A 17811-nucleotide genomic window follows, 5' to 3' on the forward strand; every position below is an offset into this window, starting at 1 on the left:
AGCTAGTTCTGTCGAGTGGATCCTGGCTCCAATCGACCCCGTTACGGCAGAATGAAACCCTTCTGGACTTGCGCCCTTCTCACGTTGTGGCGGCCACGGCGTCGATCCATCTTGTCCAGGGCCTTCCCCTTTTGCGCTGCCCCCCTCTACGTTACCAAGCAGAATGGCCTTCTCCGGAGACTGGGCCCTCCTGAGAACTTGGCCAGTGTACATGAATCTCGCCCTTGCGTCAGGGTCATAGCCTAACGTGTTCAATCTGTATACTAAGCAAACCGAGAAGCTGGCGCATATGAAGAAGAATGCGGCGTCCAGACTGGCGGAAGGCTTACTTACTTACAACCTGCGATATGTTTATGACGCAACGTTGCGTACAGAAAGTGAGGAGGCCTGGAAGCAATGGTGTATACCATCCTCTGGAAGTAACCGGTCGCTCCTTCACCAAGACGGCCATCACCTGGAAGGAGGGTTCCCAGGAGGCCGGGGAAGGGCGGGGCGGGGGGAGAGGGGAGCTTGGGCAGGAGGCTTAACTGGAGGAGGATGATAGGAGGGAGCCCTGATTGGCAGATGGAAACTTCGGAAAGCCCAGGTGTCCAGGTGGGACTGCTGGGAGGGAAGGTGATGTGTAGTGATCCTGCCCTTGTACAGCAGGCGGGAACATGACCCGGTTCTGCGCCAGCCTCGCCATCGATTTGCCACGTTTCAGTCCATTGTTGCAGCCTCTGTGGCGATCCATCTCATTGAGGAAGGGAACACTAACCCCAAACCCTCTGCTCCGGAGCCCATACTGACTCTGAAGGACCCTTTAGATGGAGTACAACTTCCCCATAAGGTTCCTGAGGCTGAAAATCTTTTCAGAAGCAACCAGTGGATTTGAACTGCCAGCCTAGTGGTTAGCAGCTGAGCACTTAACTGCTGCACCACCAGGGCTCCTAAAGGGGAGGAGACTCCTTTGCCATCAAGGTGAACCTGACTCAGCGACCAGATTGGACAGAATACTAGAACTAGCCCCTGTGGGTTTCCGAGGGCTGTACATCTCACAGGAGCAGAAAGCCTCATCTTTCTTCCTTGCAGTGGTTGGGTGGGTTTGAACTTCTGACTTTGTGGTTAGCCACCCAACTCATAGCCCCCTATGCTACTAAAAAATCTTTTTGCTTAACAGAAGCTGACAGCAAAATAACTCGCTTTCTTCCAAATCCTGTCATCATTTAAGCAGCATTTGCAGGTGACTATTTCTCCCTCTGCCCCTCCTAATCTCTCTCAGCTACACAGTCTTCTCCTTTGTCCCCTCCTTCCACCCCCCTCACTTTCACTTTACCAACCAGGAATCCTCTTCGCCCCCTTTGGCCCTAGCCCTCCTATCCATGGTCCATCCCCTGGTCTCTCTGGCCCACTGCCAGCCACTCCAAAAACAATCCCTGCCTTGAAGTCAATTCCAATAGCAATCCTATAGGTCAGGATAGAACCGCCCTTGTGGGTTTCTGAGAGGGCAACCCTTCTTGGGAGTAGAAAGCCTCCTTTTTCCTGTAGAGCTGCTGGTGGTTTCAAACTGCTGACCTTGTGGTTTGTAGCCCAACGCATAACCTCTACATCACCACGGCTCCTCTGCCATCTACAGCTGAGGGCAAGTGGCCTGAACATACTCCAGAACAAGTTCTCCTGAAACCTGGGGCCCACACAGACCTCCTGGAAGGCCTTTCCAGAACCCACAGACACTGGAGATAATTTAGCCAAAATTCACGATGATGACACTCAACTCCCTTATTAGTATTCAGTCCATCTGCTAGGTGACCCTGGTTGCAAGACAATTCCGCATTCTGCTGATAACTGCAAGGTCAGTAGTTCCAAACCATCAGCCGCTTCAAGGGAGAAAGAGGAGGCTTTCTACCGGTAGAGTTTTTGAGTCTCAATGGCAATGAGTTTGGTTTTGGTCTTGACAGGGTAAATGAGTTACAGTCACAGAATCCCATAGGGGCAGTTCTACCCTGTCCCATAGGGTCCCTATGAGTCCATTCCATCCCAAGATGACATTCGTTCTTAGACGTGAGACAATAGAATGGGCCTCTGGCCGCTAGGTGGCACCAATGGTTCTAACTTGAACCCAATTTCTGATAGGGCGGAAGAAAGGCCTGGCGATCTGCTGCTCTTCTGTTACAGCTCAAAAAACCCTCTGGAGCAGCACTACTTTGTAACGCCCAGGGCTGCTGTGAGTTACAGTCAACTACAGGATGCTGGATTAGTTTGCTCATTTCTTTAACATGGGCCGCGGCCAAAAGAGAATTAGGAGCTCTGGTGGTGCTGCGGTTCAATGCTCAGCTGCCAACCAACCCCGTGGTCAGCGGTTTGAAGCCACTGGCTGCTCCTAGGGAGAAAGATGGAGCCGTCTGTTTCTGTAAAAGATAGCAGCCTTGGAAATCCTGTGGGGGCAGTTCTGCCCTGTCCTGTAGTCAGTGGACCAGAAGACAGCCAACCACAAAGGCAGCGGGCCACTTCCGAGGGATGTGGCAGAGCAGATAGTCTGAGAGACTAGCCCTGGGAGTCCCTTGGGAACATCTTGCCATTTGAGATCCACTGGTCTACAGTCCAGCTGTGTGGACCAGGAACTCAGCCTCCAGTTAGAGACCTGGAATAGAAATGTGGAGGCATGGATACACTCAGCGCTTCCCCTCTCCAGGCGTTTCCGAGTAAAGCAGGACCTTGCCTAGCTTTCGGCAGCCCTCGGAGAGTCAGCCCCTTCCCGACGCCAAGGCAGCTCAAGCAGATGACACACAGCCCTTGCCTGAGCCTGGGGGAATCTGTCCTGCTCATAATTATGGGTCTTAGAAATCGGAATTTGCCCTGATGGGGCTGGAAGTTTTTGGCTGGAGGCTCCAAGGGAGAAAATTCACCTGTAGAGGCTACTGCCTTCCTCCCTTTTCTCATAGCCTCTACTTCCGTCTACTGCACTTTCAGCCTCTGCTTCTGAAGGTCTATCTCTGACCCTGGTCTTTCTGCCTCCCTTTTGGCAGGACCCTGGTGACTGTGAGTCGGATTTGACTTCAGGGCAAGTGTTTTTAATGTGATTACATAACCAAGGTCCTTTCTGAGTCATGGGGGCCCCAGGTGGTGCAAACAGTTAACATCCTCCTGTAAACCAGAAGGTTAGGGGGTCAGGCCAGAAAGAAAAGCAGTTTCTAAGGAAATCAGCCATTGAGAATTCTAGGGAGCAGAGTTCTATGCTGACACAGGGTCACCAGGAATTGATGGTGTGAACTTGATGGGATGTTCGACTTTCATCATTCTCATTTTCCGTTCCAAACAGCCTGGGGACCAGAACCCTAAATCAATACCAGACTCAACATGGCACAAACAGGAAAACCCCATCCCGCCCTCACTCCAGACACTGAGTACTACCCTAATTGTGTCTAGGGGTTTCCAGACTTCCACCAGCACTTCCAGTCTCCCCGTTGTTGGACAAAGTTGTTCGAGGACAGATGAGTTTCTCTAGAACAATACGAATAAAAGTTTTCTACTGACGTCTACATTTTGTTTTCTTCCTCTTCAGCATTCACTGTTTCTGTTGTATTAAGAGTTGTGGGGTCAGTTTTAACTCACAGTGACCTTCTTCAGAACAGAAGGAAACACTGCCCGGTTCATCCCCATCCTACAATTGGTGTCACGTTTGAGCCCATCGCTGCACCCACTGGACTGGACCCACCTTATGGAAGGTCTTCCCTTTCACTGCCCCTCGACTATACCAAGCCTGATGTCCTCTACCAGAGCCTGGGCTCTCCTGATCCATCAAAAGTGCATGAGACAAAAGTCTTGCCATCCTTGCCTCCAAGGAGCATTCTAGCTGTACTTTTTCCAAGACAGATGGGTTTGTTTTTTGGACAGCCCCATCATTCAAATGCATCCATTCCTCTCCAGCCTTCCTGATTCAGTGTCCAACTTTCACGTCATGTGAGGCGACTAAAAATGGCCATAGCTTGAGTCAGGTGTGCACCTTAGTCCTCAAAGTGACATCCTTGTTTTTCAAGACTTTAAAGAGGTCTTGGCACTCACTAGATTGTTCATCTTCTGGAGGCCATGGGCTGCTGTCAATGGGATGGATTGACACAAGGGATGCAGCACTAGGCGGCAATGGGACAGCCACAGGATGGCGCAGGACCTGGCAGCATTTCCTGTTGTACACCGGGTCGCTATGAGTCAGGACCAAGTCCGTGGTACTTCACAGCAACCACCACCATGAGGTTGTTTCAAACCCACCAGCAGCTCTTCCGGAGAACGATTTGGCTGGCTGCTCCAGGATAGATTGGGGTCTTGGAAACCTAGCAGGGGTTCTCAAACTATGGCCAGTCAGCCACATGCCGCGGCCCCGCTGAGGACATTTATCCCGCCCGCCGGGTGTTTTTGCCTATGCTGCCTGTCTTGCTTAGCAGCCAACTCGTCCAGTGTGCATAGGAATTTGTTCATAGTTTTTTTTTAAAAAACTATAGTCCTGCCCTCCAGTGGTCTGAAGGACAGTGAACTTCCCCCCTGCTTAAAACGTTTGAGGACCCCTGCCTAAGGCTAAGTTCTACTCAATCCTACAGGGTCAGAATCAACTCGATGGCAGTGGGTTTAGGGTTTATAGATTACCCCCAAATCCATTGTTGTATTTTTTATCAAGTCCTTTGGTGACTGTTTATGTAGGGCAGACACCATATCCTAGAAAAATCTGGCATTTAATCCTTATAAGAACCTTATATGACTCCAAGGATGCAGATGAAGTAACGAAAGCAGAGAGGCTAACCAAGGTCGCACAGCTACTAAGTAGCAGAATTGGCCACTCACCCCCAGCAGTCTGAGCCCCAAGTCCTGGAAAGTAACCGTATAAGTGCTTCTCCAAGAAGGCCGCTTTGTGCAGCAGACACAACAGATGAGGGACGTTCTCATGTGATCTGCTGGATAGCCCCTCTGGCTTGAGAGAGTCAAAATCTCTCTGAGAAATGGGTACGAATCTTGGGACCAGGTCTCCTGGGTGGTTTCAGAAGGCGGTCGACGTGTAGTGGCTCTGGCTGGGCGCCTGGGGGCGTGCGCGCCCGCTCAGGGTGCCTGGAGCGTAAGGAGGGAACCAGGGAATGGCTGTCAGGCCGAGAAACTGAGGACCACGGAACGTGGAGAGAACAGAGCATCTTAGAAGATCGAGAACAAAGCCTCTCAGAACGTGGAACAAAGGCCCCTGGGATCATAGACCCGAGAGCGCAAAACCCCGCAGCACCTGGGGGCCAAATGACGCTTTAGGCTCTGTTCTCGTTGACTCATAGCCGCTTCCAGCCGTGGTCTAATAATTCCAGAGTCTGGGCTACGATCCATCTTGCACTCTTCGAAAACAAGACGGGCTGCATAATTTGTAGAGCCCGGGGCCCCTTGTTTGCAAGATGAGAAGTTCAAGCCCGAGACAGCTGAGTATTAACGAAGGGCAAGGTCGCACGGCGGTAAAGCCGGTTCTGCTTAGAGAAGCATCGTTTTTATAGTAGGATGTTGGTCCAGACTTTCCTTTTACAGAGGAAGCTAGGAAGGCTTCTTGGAAGGGGAGGTGAAATTAGGGCCTTAAACCCGGTCTGCCCCCCTGCGCAGCCTCAGAAGTGGAGGCCTGGGGAAGAGGGCGGGGCAAAAGCCAAGCTGTCACGTGGACCTATTCTCTATTTATAACTCACCCCTCCCCCTCCTGCCGGAAGATCCAATAGTCACCCGAGCTCGTCTGCAAGGGGGCGGAAACAGCCCCGGGGCAGGGGTGTCACGGACCAATGGCAATGGAGCACAGGCGGACGTATTTTATTGTGAAGCTGGGGGGTGTGGCCAGGTCCCAAAGGTAGCAGAGCGGTGGGGGCGTGGCGAAGCCCCGGGCAAGCGGTGCAAGTAGGCAGCTACGAGCATGCGCGGTGTAGGGGGGCGCGGTCGCACGGCAGAGCATCTTTCGCCAAGGCGGGGATGGGCCAATAGGAGGCGGTTGCTGTGTGGTCGGGGGCGTGGTCATGCAGATACGCGCGGGTGGGCGGCCCAATGGGCGGGCGCCTATGCAGATGAGTCGGTGACAGCCGGGCCAGCGGGCGGGCGAGGGGGCAGGCGGGCTGCTGGGGCGAGGAGGTGGGACCCGGAGAAGGGTGGCCGCGGGGCCCGGCCAGGCTGGGGCGGGGGGCCGCAGCCATGATCGGGGCCTTCTCGTTCCCGATGAGCCCCGAGCGGGGCCGGCTGCGGGGCTGGCTGGAGGGCAGCCTGGCCGGGCTCTGCGAGTTGCACTGGCTCCGGGAGAGGCAGGAGTACCGCGTGCAGCAGGCGCTGCGGCTGGCCCAGCCCGGACTGGGGGGCGCTGAGGGCGAGGACGAGGAGGACGCCGAGGAAGACGAAGATGCGGCGGCGGCGCGCCGGGCCGCGGCGGCGCTGGAGGAGCAGCTGGTGAGGGTCCTCTGTCCGTCCGTCCATCCCCGCCCCTCCCCCCGCCTGTCTGTCCATTCGGGTTGGCTGGATGCTCAGACACCAGTCGGGGTCGCGGGGTGGGAGTTAAGGGATGGGGACAAGGCGTCCGAGCGGCGGGTGAGATCAGGCCTCCTGCTGTCCTAACCTGGACAGGCGATCGCTTCGCCTTCCCCTTGGGGCCTCATTAGATGCACGGCCTCTTAGCCCCTCCACCGAAGAAAAAGCTTTTGGCGCGCCAAGTCAGTGTCCAGCCCTGGTACTTTGCCTGCGTGGTCCCCTTAGAGCTTGGGAACTAAGGGAGGATAGGGTGGCCGCGGTGATTGTCCCCATTCTACAGAAAAAGAAACGGGTTCAGAGAAGTCAAGCGACTCATCCAAGGTCACACAGCAACCCACACAGCGGTGATTCAACCCTGCCCCTCTCCGGCCTGGCTCCCAGGACTCCATATTCCCTAAAGCCTGCCGTGCTTGGAGATCTCTGGAGGGGGCAGGGAGGGGGACTGGGGCCTCCTGGAAGAGGGGTCACAGCTCAGAGGAAGGTTATAGTCCCTGATGCCCCTTTCCTGCCCCCCCCCTCCACCTTGCCCCTCAGGTGACTTTTATCTTATTACCTGGTCCCAGCCCTCCTTAACCCCGGAGGGGAAGCCCACTCCAGCGTGTCCCCCACCCCCACCCCGTGGACGTGCCAATGGTAGAAGCTCAGACCGCTTCTACAGCCCTAAGGAGGCCCCATCCCTGTCTCCCACTCGCTCTGGTCAGTCTTTCATTCGCTTGAGATCTTCGGTTCGCTGACCCTCTCCCTGTCCCTTGGTCACTGTGACTTTGTGTCTCCTCTGTTTGCCCTCACCCTCAGTCTCTGCCTCCCTGTGTCTCTATCTCTGTGTCTCTGGGCCCTGCATTGCTGCACCTCTTTCTTTTCCTGCCCACGTCTCGATCTCCCTCTAGCGATCCCTGCCCCTCCCCCCGTCCCCCACCCCCCAGCGCGCCAGGCCTCAGACCCCGGCTGCGTGCGCGCCCATCCCCAAGCCTGTGTGTGGCCAGAGCTTTGGGTTTGGGGAAACCTGAGCCGAGGTCGGACAGGAGCGGGAGGGAGAGGGGCACTCTCACGGCGGCTGACCTCGGCTGCCCCCTCCCCATTTGGGGAGGTGGGGGGAGGGGGCTGAAGCCAGACTCCAGAGCTGCCTGAGCAGCCCCTCCCCCGGGCCGAGAGCCGGAGGTGGGGGGTGGGGGGGCGGCTAGGGGGTAGGGGGACCCTGCACATTCTTCACCGGGAACCAGAAACAGCTGTGGGAGGCCCCACCCCCTCCCAAAGTTGGAGATGGATCCTGGGGTCCCTCCCTGGCTCCCCCCACCGAAGTCGACTGCTCTCTGGAAGGTGCCCTGCACTCTCCACTCAGAGGGCCAGCACCAGGGCCTGAGTCCCGTCCTTCAGTGCCTCAGTGTCCACGCTCTGACCCCATGTCTCCCCCCCAGCAGTCCCCCTCTTGCTTTGTCACCCGGACCTCCGCCTTCCTCGCCCCTCCATCCTCCTCCCTCTGCCCCTGGGCTCCCAGGCTGACTTGAGGTGGTGGGGGGGGCGGTCTCTCCCCCCCCTCCATCGACAGGCAAAGCTAAGGCCTGGCATCAGGGAGGGGGCGGTGTCGGGCTGGCGGGAGGAAGGAGTGGAGAAGCGCTAAATATAAACTCCTGTGATGTTGGGGCTTCTTTGGTCCCTCTGAGGCGGGTCGGAGCCTCCTCTGATCCCCAAACCCTTCTTATCTTTGGAAGCTCACGCACACCCCACCCCGCTCCCACCAACACATGCTCTCTGCAGCCAGAAAAACTCAAGTCAGACTTGCCTTGATTACTTCCTCATCGGGATGGGGATGGCAGTGCCAGCTAATGATTAAGATGAAGAGTATGGAGGGGGTGGGGGAGGAGCGTTCCCAGTCCTGTTCTCTCTGGAGAAGGAAAGGCTGTGTGTGGCCAGAGCTTCCTGCTTGGGGCAAACTCAAGTCAAGGTTGGAGGTTCCAGCAAGAAAGACTGGAGTTAGACTTGGGGAAGCACTGCCTAACAGACTAAGAACATTGAATAGACTAGGGCAGGTGAGATTAGGTCTGGGGATCCGGGGGTGTTTAGGTCCAGCCGTCTCCAGGGCCTGAAATGACCCGCGGAGGTTTACAAAATTAGTACGAAGGGTCTGTAAGCCAGCAGGGAGGGCTGGTTTAGGGCAAGAACCTTCTGGTGCATTTCAAAGATTCGACCCTTTGCAGCTAGAAGAAATGAGGTTAGACTTACACTTGGGACTGGGTGGAGGTAGATTGAGGCAGCTGGGAGGAAGTGGGTTCGGTGCTCAGGTGAAGGCCTCTGCCACCTGCCTGAACCCCTCATTTCTGCTCTTCCCTGCAGCCAAAGAACTGAAATGAACCCTCAAATTACCCCCGCTGCTGGTCCATTGCAGCCCTATAGGACAAAGGTAGAACTGCCCTGTGGGTTTCTGAGACTCTTTAGGAAAATAGAAAGCCTCCTCCTTCTCCCACGGGTCCACTGGTGGTTTTGAACTGCCGACCTTTCGGTTAGCAGCTTAGTGGGTAACCAGTATGCCGCCAGGGAAATGTCCCCTCAAGCCACCCTGAAACCAAAACTCCAGAAAGCTTTCACACTTTCATTTTTGTTTTGTTTTTTAATCATTTTATTGGGGGTCACGCTTTCATTTTAATGACACGATTTTACCTTTTCTTTATGCGAGACTTAGAGCTTTCGTGTAATCTGAAAAGTTTGCATTTATTCAGTGCTTTCAAGAAACTTCTTTTCAGGACTCACCCGATCTACACCAGCACGCCGTAGCAGAGGGGGTACATGATGAAACCGAGCTTCCAGAGATGAAGCAACTAGCCCAAGTCACACAGCTGGGGCTGGGGCTGAGCTGGGATTTGGACCCAGCTGGGTAGAGCACTTAGCCACTAGTTAGAGGACTATGTAGCAGTTTGAACCCACCCATTAATTAGCTACACAAGAAGAAAGACCTTAAAGCAGTGGTTCCCAACCTTCCTAATGCTGACACCCTTTCATACAGTTCCTCATGTTGTGGTGACCCCCCCCACCACCATAAAATTATTTTCGTTGCTACTTCATCATTTTGCTACTGTGATGGATCGGGCGACCCTGGAATCAGGCGACTGCTGTGATAGGGTCATTCAACGCGCCCTCCCCCCCAAAGGGGTCTCGACCCACAACTTGAGAACCATTGCCTTAAAGCCATCTTCCATAAAGATTGTTTAAAACTCCAAATTCACTGCCATCAACTCACTTCATCCCTACAGGGCAGGGTGCCCCGGTGGGGTTCCAACAGTGTAAATCTTTTTAAAATTTTTTAGTCATTTTATTGGGGAACCGTGTAAATCTATATGGCAGTAGAAAGCCTCATCTTTCCCCTACAGAGCTGCTGGTGGTTTCAAACAGCTGACCTTGCGGTTAGTAACCCCATGAACAACCTAGCAGGCCACCAGGGCTCCTCCCATACGGCTACAACCTAGGAAATACCATGTGACCGTGCCACCAGTTCTACTCTGTCACGTGGGGGTGGGTATGAGTAGAAATGGACTCCCTTGTACCCAACCCCAATTTGGCTTTAAAGTCATGCCTCCCTAAACACTTTCTTCCCCGCTCTGATTTGATCCCATCAACCCGCCCCCTCCACCAAGGCCAACGCCATGGTCAACTGACTGTGAGCCCTTCCAGACTGATTCCAGCGCCTTGGCTCACAAAGACAGTTTACATACCGAGACATGTAGAGGTTGGCTTGACTTTTTTTTTTTTTTTTTTTACAAATTCCGGTTTCTTGGGTGAAGTCCCAGAAACGGATGCCAAATGACTCTCTCTCCAAGCGTGGCTCCTAGACAGGCCGCATCAGAGCTCACCGTGGGAACTTGTTCCAAAAGGAAACTCTTGGCTTGCCGCCCTCCTCCGCCCCCACCCCCATCCAGACCCCAGGCCGAAACGGAAAGTCAGGTCCAGCGATCTGGGTTTTTCACAAACCTCCAGGTGATATGCACACTCATGCTCCTGCATTTATTTCCTACTTTTCTTTGGGCCCTCCTGATTCGATCTTGAAATGAATTCCCTTTTCCTAGCTGCACCGCGCTCCCTTGTAGGTGTACCTTGAGCACTTGTTTTATACCAGGCACTGCTCTGGGCACATGGGCCGACTCACTCACTACCATGCAGCCAGTGCTGACTCAGTGACCCGGTAGGACAGAGCAGAACTGCCCCTGGCGGGTTCTGAGACCCTAACTCTTCAGGGAAATTGCAAGACTCGTCTTTCTCCTCTGGAGCGGTTGGTGGTTTCGAACTGCTGAACTTGTGGTTAGCAGTCCAATGTGTGACCCACTATGCCAGCGGGGCTCCACTTGAAACAAAGAAGTGAAGGGAGGCAGAGGACAACCCTTGCTCGCCTGGAGAGAGAGACAAGACACATACAGCTTGGTACATACTGTTAAACCAGGGGTGGGGCCCTGGTGCCTTAGTGGTTACCCGTTGAACTGCTAACCACCAACGAGGTCAGCGGTTCGAAACCACTAGGCTCCCCGCAGGAAAATGAATGAGGCTTGCTACTCCTGTGAAGAGAAAAGTCTCAGGAACCCACAAGGGCGGTTCTATCCTGTCGTACAGTGTCCCTTTGAGTCAGTATTGACTCGGTGGCAGCGAGTTCTGTTAAGCCGGGAAGTCATGACTGCTTTGTAGAGACCACCAACCCCCAGACTCCTTGCCGTGGGGTCCACTCTAACTCATAGTGACGGAAGCTTTAAATCCTCACAGCCTCAGCTTTTCCCCCCCCCAAGGAGCGCCTGGCAGATTTGAACTGCCAACCTTGTCATTAGCGGCCCAGGGCCACCAGGCCCCGAGGAAACACAGGGAGTTCTTTTAGATCAGGTGCTCAGAGAAGGAGATGCCTGGTTCGGCAGTTCCAACCTACCCAGTGGCAATGTGGAAGAAGACCTGGCGTTCTGCTGCTGTCCGGCCGGTTTCTTTCAACTCGCGGGGAAGACAGGATGCCACGTGACAGAGGAGCAGTGACCCCCCTAAGTTTTCCTTGGCAATCGTATCTCTATGGAAACAGATCGCCAGTTCTTTCTCCGGCTGAACTCTGGACAAAGGACCCCCTGGGATAGTTCTACCTCCTAACAAGGAGTCTCCACAAGTTGGACTTGGCTCCGCAGCCCCCAGGTTGGGTTTGTGTTTGGTCAGGAAAGGGACTGTGTGAGCAGGGACCTGAAATGAGCAAGGAAGACCTGTCTCTCTCAGAGGGACAGCGGCAGGCAGGCAGCCAATGCAAAGGCCCTAAGGTGGGAGTATGGATGGCATGTTGTTCAGGGGCCTGTAAGGAAGCCACTGTGGTTGGAGTCCCGTGAGCATGGGGGCAATGATACGTATACGCACAATATGGATACACAGGGATCACTTTGACCAGAAAGAAGCCAAGCCAGCAGCTCCTATCTTAGATGCTTGCTCCCTGAGGCGGCAGGGTCCCACTGCTTCCCAGGGTTCCACTGAGGGACTGGAGGGAGCATCTTGGCAGCCCAGGCTGCAGCCCAAATCGGACTGCTGCTGACTTTCCTGGCATGAACAGGGCCAGAGGGGGGCTTCAGTTCTGGGATAGAGTAGGGGGAGGGTCTGGAGAGCTGGGGAGGCGGGGCTGTGGAGGAGCCTGCCTGTTTTTCTGCCCTAAATAGGCAAAGCTGGGCGCCCGCTGTCCAGCTCCTCCCCCTTCCCTCCCTCCCTGTCCAGACAAGCAGCTTTTGTCTGTGGGTCAACCAACAACCGTCAGCCTGAGGCTGTGGCCACCTCTGGCCTCCCCTAGACCCCTGGGAAGCTCTTCCTGGCCCTGGCGCAGGGCCTGTTTTCCAAAAAGGGGTTAAGTCCCTCCTCTTGTCTTAGAGACCCTCCCCACCGGGTCCTCCCAGCTCTCACTCCCAGACTCCATGACCACCACTCTCCTCAGAAGGGTTTTCACCCCAAGTTATACACATCTGATCAAAAACAGTCTTGTTCTGCAGCGAGAAGGCTACAGGGTAGGCTGATGGATATTTTTCATCGTGATGAGTGAGGGACAGTGGGCAGACACTGGGAGTTTCTGGGTTTGAATGGAGCAAGTGCTGGAGATAAACGTGGCCCCCCGGGAAGTCAAGGGGCCTGTTAGGGGGCATGCAGACAGACACTCGCATGCACACATGCACTCCTGCAATTCTCTTAATACTAGACTCACAGAAGGACTTCCCAGCAGGGAGAGGGAATTGTGAGGGAAGGAGCAGAGAAATGTGTCAGCTGTGGTCAGCCCTGTGCCATCCACATGAGAAAAAGTATCTCTGCAGCAGAAAAGACTTCAGGGAGACGAGCAGACGGGCTTTCTAATGGTGGTACTGTTCATCCTTACCGCTGGTAGTGTCTATCGGGGGTGATGGGGTATCAGAGAAGGCAGGGAGGCAAGGACCGAGAGAAGGCTCAGCCTAAGGGATCTGCTGGATCCTGGGCACCACTTTTGGCCACGAACTCATCTTACAGCAAGAGGATCTTAAGTTAGATTCAAAGACGGACTTTCTAATGGGGTTAAGGGGCTGTTAGCACAGGTAAGGGAAACCGCTAATGGGCATGGCCCAAGGGATGATGCTCCATTGTATCTAAGGGGAACTGGGATGGGACTGCAGCAGGAAGCACTGGAGTTAGCAGCAAAAAGCACTTTCTAAGGAGGTTCAAAGAGCCCAATCATGAGAGGAGGCCTGGGACTCAAGTACCGCGTTCACTCTCTTGAAGTTAAAAGTGAGACTCTGTCCATGAACACCTGGGATGGGCAGAGACAGCGGTGGTGGGACAAACCATCGGCAGGCAGAGCGTTGGGATGCTTGTGATCAATCTGTGCTCCCTGTGTCCCCAGGAGGCCCTGCCTGGGCTCATCTGGGACCTGGGCCAGCAGCTGGGAGACCTGAGCCTGGAGTCTGGGGGACTGGAGCAGGAGAGTGGGCGCAGCTCAGGTGAGCGCAGGTGGAGGGGCTGCTTGGGACACTCTAATCCCAACTACTTTCTCCCATCTCTATGCCCCACCCCTCACTCCCTTCCCTTGCCCCTTGGTCCTCCCCTCTCCCTGTCCCCTAGTCCTCTCAGCCTCTCCATCCAGGCCCTCCAATGATTTTTCTTCTCTTCTCCCTGGTCCAGGCTTCTACGAAGACCCGAGTTCTACAGGCGCTCCAGACTCGCCACCATCGACATTCTGTGGGGACAGTGGCTTCTCTGGATCTGGCTCCTATGGACGCCTGGGTCCCTCTGAACCCCGGGGCATCTATGCCAGTGAGCGACCCAAGTCCCTAGGTAAGGTGGGCGGGGGTGGGGCCCTGAGGGACCAGACAGTCAAGGCAGATGAAGGTGTTGAGCCCACAATCTAAGGAGATCCACCCATCTGGATTCAAATACCTGCCGAGCTGATTCTCTCAGCCAGCGGCCAGCGTGTGATTTTTTTTGTCACCAGCATGTCGCTTCTTTCTGGCCTGGAGTTCTCCATCCCTTACAATGGGCTCATGACAGGACCTACCTCGAATGGAAGTTCTGAGCTTGCAGGGCACCTCTGCCCTACAGCACTAGACTTGGCACATGGTAACCACCCAGTACCTAAGAACTGTTCTTGCTCATTTGCATAAGTAAGTTAAAGGCTAAGGTCCCCTGGGTGGCACAGACAGATGGTGTGTGCTTGAAAACCATCCTAAAGGCTGGGAAGGTTCAAACTCATCTGGCCACGCGGCGGAAGAAAGACCTGGCAGTCAGTTTTCTGCTCTGTAAAAGCCTGTGGTTGCCATGAGTAGGAATCAGCTCCTCAGTGTCAGGGTTGTTTGAGGTTATTGTGCCCGGGAAACCCTATAGGGCAGGGCGGGGGGAATGGGCACTTCAAAATTTCATAGAAAAATGGAATGCCCCCCCAAAAAACCCAACTTTTTGAAGCCCCGCAGGTAAGGGTCTCTGAGTTAGAACCATCTCAACGGGCACACAAGAAGCAGTCTCCTAAGGATGGCTTGGACAAAGTCAACAACTTTTATACGGCCGACACTGTAGTGGGAGAACTCTGCGTGATGAAGGGAGACAGTAGTGACACATGCCGAGAAAAGTAGGAACGGAGGAAAGCGGTTAGAGACTGTCCCTGTGTGTTAGGCAGAGAGTGGTCACATTAGAAGGCATGGCTGGGGAGTCTTCACTCAGGGCAGGGGTTGTTGAGAGCAGCTATCTTAAGTTAAGGGGAGGAGCCAGCCCAATGGATATGCTGGGGGTAACTTGTTCCAGGTGGTGCCAACAGCAAGTGCAAAGACCTTGGGGTGGCTGGTGTGTGACTGGTATGTATACACAGGGGCATATTCAAGAGTGGCCAGCGTGGCTGGTATCCTGCCATCCCACCTACCTAGATACAGGAGGAGGTGGGCTTTGGGGAGGTGGGCCTTGAAGGGGCTTGTAGGCCACTGTCAAGATTTTGTTAGAAACCTGATAGGGTTGAAGGAATGGATCCCCAAACACCCATCTCACCGCACTGCCATCCGAGTGGATACCAACTCACAGGACTCTACAGGACAGGGTAGAACTGTCCCTGCGGATTTCCGAGGCTGTAAAAAGTAGAAAGTCCTTTCCCCAACAAAACAGCTGGTGGTTTTGAACTTTGGACCTTGAAGTTAGCTGCCCAATGTGAAACCAGTATTCCGCCAGGGTTCCTAAAGGAATGAGAGCAGGAAGTGGGCATAGGCGCAGGAGCCCTGGTGGCTGGTTGGGTTAGGCACTCGGCTGCTAATCACAAGGTCGGGGGTTCAAAGCTGCTCTACGGGAGAAAGATGAGGCTGTCTGCTCCCCTAACCATAGTCTCAGAAATCCAAAGGCACAGTTCTACCTTACCCTGGTCGCTATGAGTCAGAATGAACTAATAAAGGCTGTGGACTCAGTTCAGTTTGGGATCTTGGGTTTGGAATCACCTTGTGGTGGAGTAGGGTGGGCTATGGTTTGGGTATGGGGGCGAGGAACAGCCTGCCCTTGAGGTTCTGAGCAAAAGGGGTCTGAGACCCCCCTCCACTTCCTCCCTCCTTTTTTTTTTTTTTGCTCTTCTCCTAGGAGACGCCAGTCCCAGCGCGCCCCAGGCAGTGGGTGCTCGGGCTGCCGTGCCACGCTCCTTCTCTGCGCCCTACCCCACGGGCTCGGATGCCTGCTCCTCGGCGGAGCGGCGGGCGCGCGCCGGTCCTTTCCTGACGCCCAGCCCCTTGCACGCCGTGGCGCTGCGCAGCCCGCGCCCATGCGCCCGCCCGGCCACCGACGCCCAGGACGCAGGCCGGCCCCTGGACGGCTACATCTCGGCGCTCCTGCGCAGGCGCCGCCGCCGGGGGGCGGGCCAGCCCCGGACCAGCCCCGGGGGCGCGGACGGCGGCGCGCGGCGCCAGAACAGCGTGCGCCAGCGCCCGCCCGACGCGTCCTCGCCCCCCGGGGGCGCGCGCACCGCGCCGGAGCCCGCCGTGGAGCGCGCGGGGGGCCGCGCCGTTAGCCCGGCCGCCCTGCGACGCGCCTGGGCCTCGCCCTGGGAGTCGGAGACGGCGGCCGAGCCCCCCGCGCTGCCCGCGGCCCCCTCGCCCCCAGACAGCCCCGGCGAGGGCCGCCTGGTGAAGGCGCAGTACATTCCGGGCGCGCAGGCAGCCACTCGCGGGCTCCCGGGGCGCGCGGCGCGCCGCAAAGCGCCGCCCTTGACCCGGGGCCGCAGCGTGGAGCAGTCCCCGCCGCGGGAGCGGCCCCGGGCCGCCGGGCGCCGCGGACGCATGACTGAGGCCTCGGGCCGCCGGGGCTCGCCCAGGGCGCGCAAGACCACGCGCTCCCAGTCGGAGACCAGCTTGTTGGGGCGCGCCGCCGCGGCGCCTCCCGGGCCCCCCAAGTACCCCACGGCGGAACGCGAGGAACCGCGGCCGCCCCGGCCCCGCCGCGGCCCCGCGCCCACGCTGGCAGCCCAGGCCGCAGGGGCCTGCCGCCGCTGGCGCTCCACGGCGGAGATCGATGCCGCCGAAGGGCGCCGGGGCCGTCCCCGCGTCCCCGCAACCCGTGGCCCTGGGCCCGGCCCGTCCCCGTCGGCCCCGCAGCGCCGCCTGCTCTACGGCTGCGCGGGCAGCGACTCGGAGTGCTCGGTGGGGCGCCTGGGGCCCCTCGGACGCCGGGGACCCCCGGGTGGCGGCGGCGGCGGCGGCGCGGGGGTCTACGGGGAGAGCGAATCCAGCGCCAGCGAGGGCGAGTCCCCGGCCTTCAGTTCTGCCTCCAGCGACTCGGACGGCAGCGGTGGCCTGGTGTGGCCTCAGCAGCTGGTGGCAGCCACCGCAGCCTCTGGGCCTGGGGGTGGTGCAGGTGGAGGGGCGCCCGCAGGCCCCGCCAAGGTCTTTGTAAAGATCAAGGCTTCACACGCGCTCAAGAAAAAGATCCTGCGGTTCCGGTCGGGTTCACTCAAGGTCATGACTACAGTGTGAGTTTAGGGGTTCGCTTGGGCGCCCCCTTCGTGGCCTCTGCACCTCCACACGCCCACTCACTAACCCTTCACTCCTCCCTTCCAAAGACTAGTTTTCTCTGCTTCCAAAGACCCTTAGGCCTCCCTCCCTCCACAGCCATAGCCGTTAAACTCCACCACCACCACCAGAGAAAGGAATGGGAGAGGGGAGCCCTGTTTGACACCCCACACACACATTCAACGCTGGGAGCCCTTGGGCAAGAAAGTACCCATTCTCTGGGCCTCACTTTTCTCATCTATACAATGGATGCCCCTGTATGCAGAGGGGGAGGGGGGTGGGTAGATTCTGTTTTGAAATTCCCGATTTTAGTTTAGACACCTAAATCTATTTCTGCCCTTTCATTTTCACGCCCACCCACTTCTTCATTTCAGAAGCTCCTTTCTGTGGTCCCCTCTCATTCACAAAGTGCCCCCCACCCACCTCATGACACTTGGCATCCTAGTTAGAGACTCTTGGGTCTGACCCAGGCCGTGTCTGCAGAGTGCCCTGGGAAGGGAAGGAGCGCTGGCATTGGGGTTTTGAGGGTCAAGTAGGAGTTGGCAGCACCTGGAGAAGAACTGTTTCACCTCTATTCCCTGGACGATCGAGGGGCCCTGGGAGGTGGAAAAGAGGAAGGAGGAGGGTATCTATCATGCTCCCCACCTCCCCTCATGACAGGGAGTAGGGAGGAGCCCAGGATGACTCTCAGCTGTTCCAATCCAGTAGTTTATTTTTCTTCTTCTTTGAAATAAAAATGGACTGTATTTATTATGACGATGGTGCCTCCCGGTGCACAGGGGGGCCAGATTCCGTGTGTTTCTGTAGTCTCTTTGTAAATAAATGCACAGTGTCTAACGCA

At 56.2% G+C, this 17811-nt stretch overlaps 1 protein-coding gene across 2 annotated transcripts; it reads left to right on the forward strand.

The window, feature by feature from the left end:
• Window positions 1-6079: 6079 nt before the first annotated feature.
• Window positions 6080-17811, forward strand: DACT3 (dishevelled binding antagonist of beta catenin 3). 2 transcript variants are annotated; one of them, XM_075537019.1, is made up of 4 exons: window positions 6080-6417; window positions 13349-13445; window positions 13627-13779; window positions 15550-17811. In XM_075537019.1, exons 1-4 carry the CDS (start codon window positions 6169-6171, stop codon window positions 16932-16934), a joined length of 1884 nt encoding a protein of 627 aa, XP_075393134.1. In that variant the 5' UTR covers window positions 6080-6168; the 3' UTR covers window positions 16935-17811. The 2 variants fall into 2 exon arrangements, with proteins under 2 accessions (XP_075393134.1, XP_075393135.1); XM_075537020.1 differs by lacking the exons at window positions 6080-6417; window positions 13349-13445; window positions 13627-13779 and adding an exon at window positions 13786-14789.

Source organism: Tenrec ecaudatus, chromosome 18, assembly GCF_050624435.1.
Source record: "Tenrec ecaudatus isolate mTenEca1 chromosome 18, mTenEca1.hap1, whole genome shotgun sequence".
Lineage (NCBI taxonomy): Eukaryota > Metazoa > Chordata > Mammalia > Afrosoricida > Tenrecidae > Tenrec > Tenrec ecaudatus.

Coding starts and splice junctions, on each gene's coding strand:
- DACT3 (XM_075537019.1), top strand. CDS start 6,169: ATGATCGGGGCCTTCTCGTTCCCGATGAGCCCCGAGCGGGGCCGGCTG. Junction 6,418..13,348: donor CGGCGCTGGAGGAGCAGCTG/GTGAGGGTCCTC, acceptor CTGTGTCCCCAG/GAGGCCCTGCCTGGGCTCAT. Junction 13,780..15,549: donor TGAGCGACCCAAGTCCCTAG/GTAAGGTGGGCG, acceptor CTCTTCTCCTAG/GAGACGCCAGTCCCAGCGCG.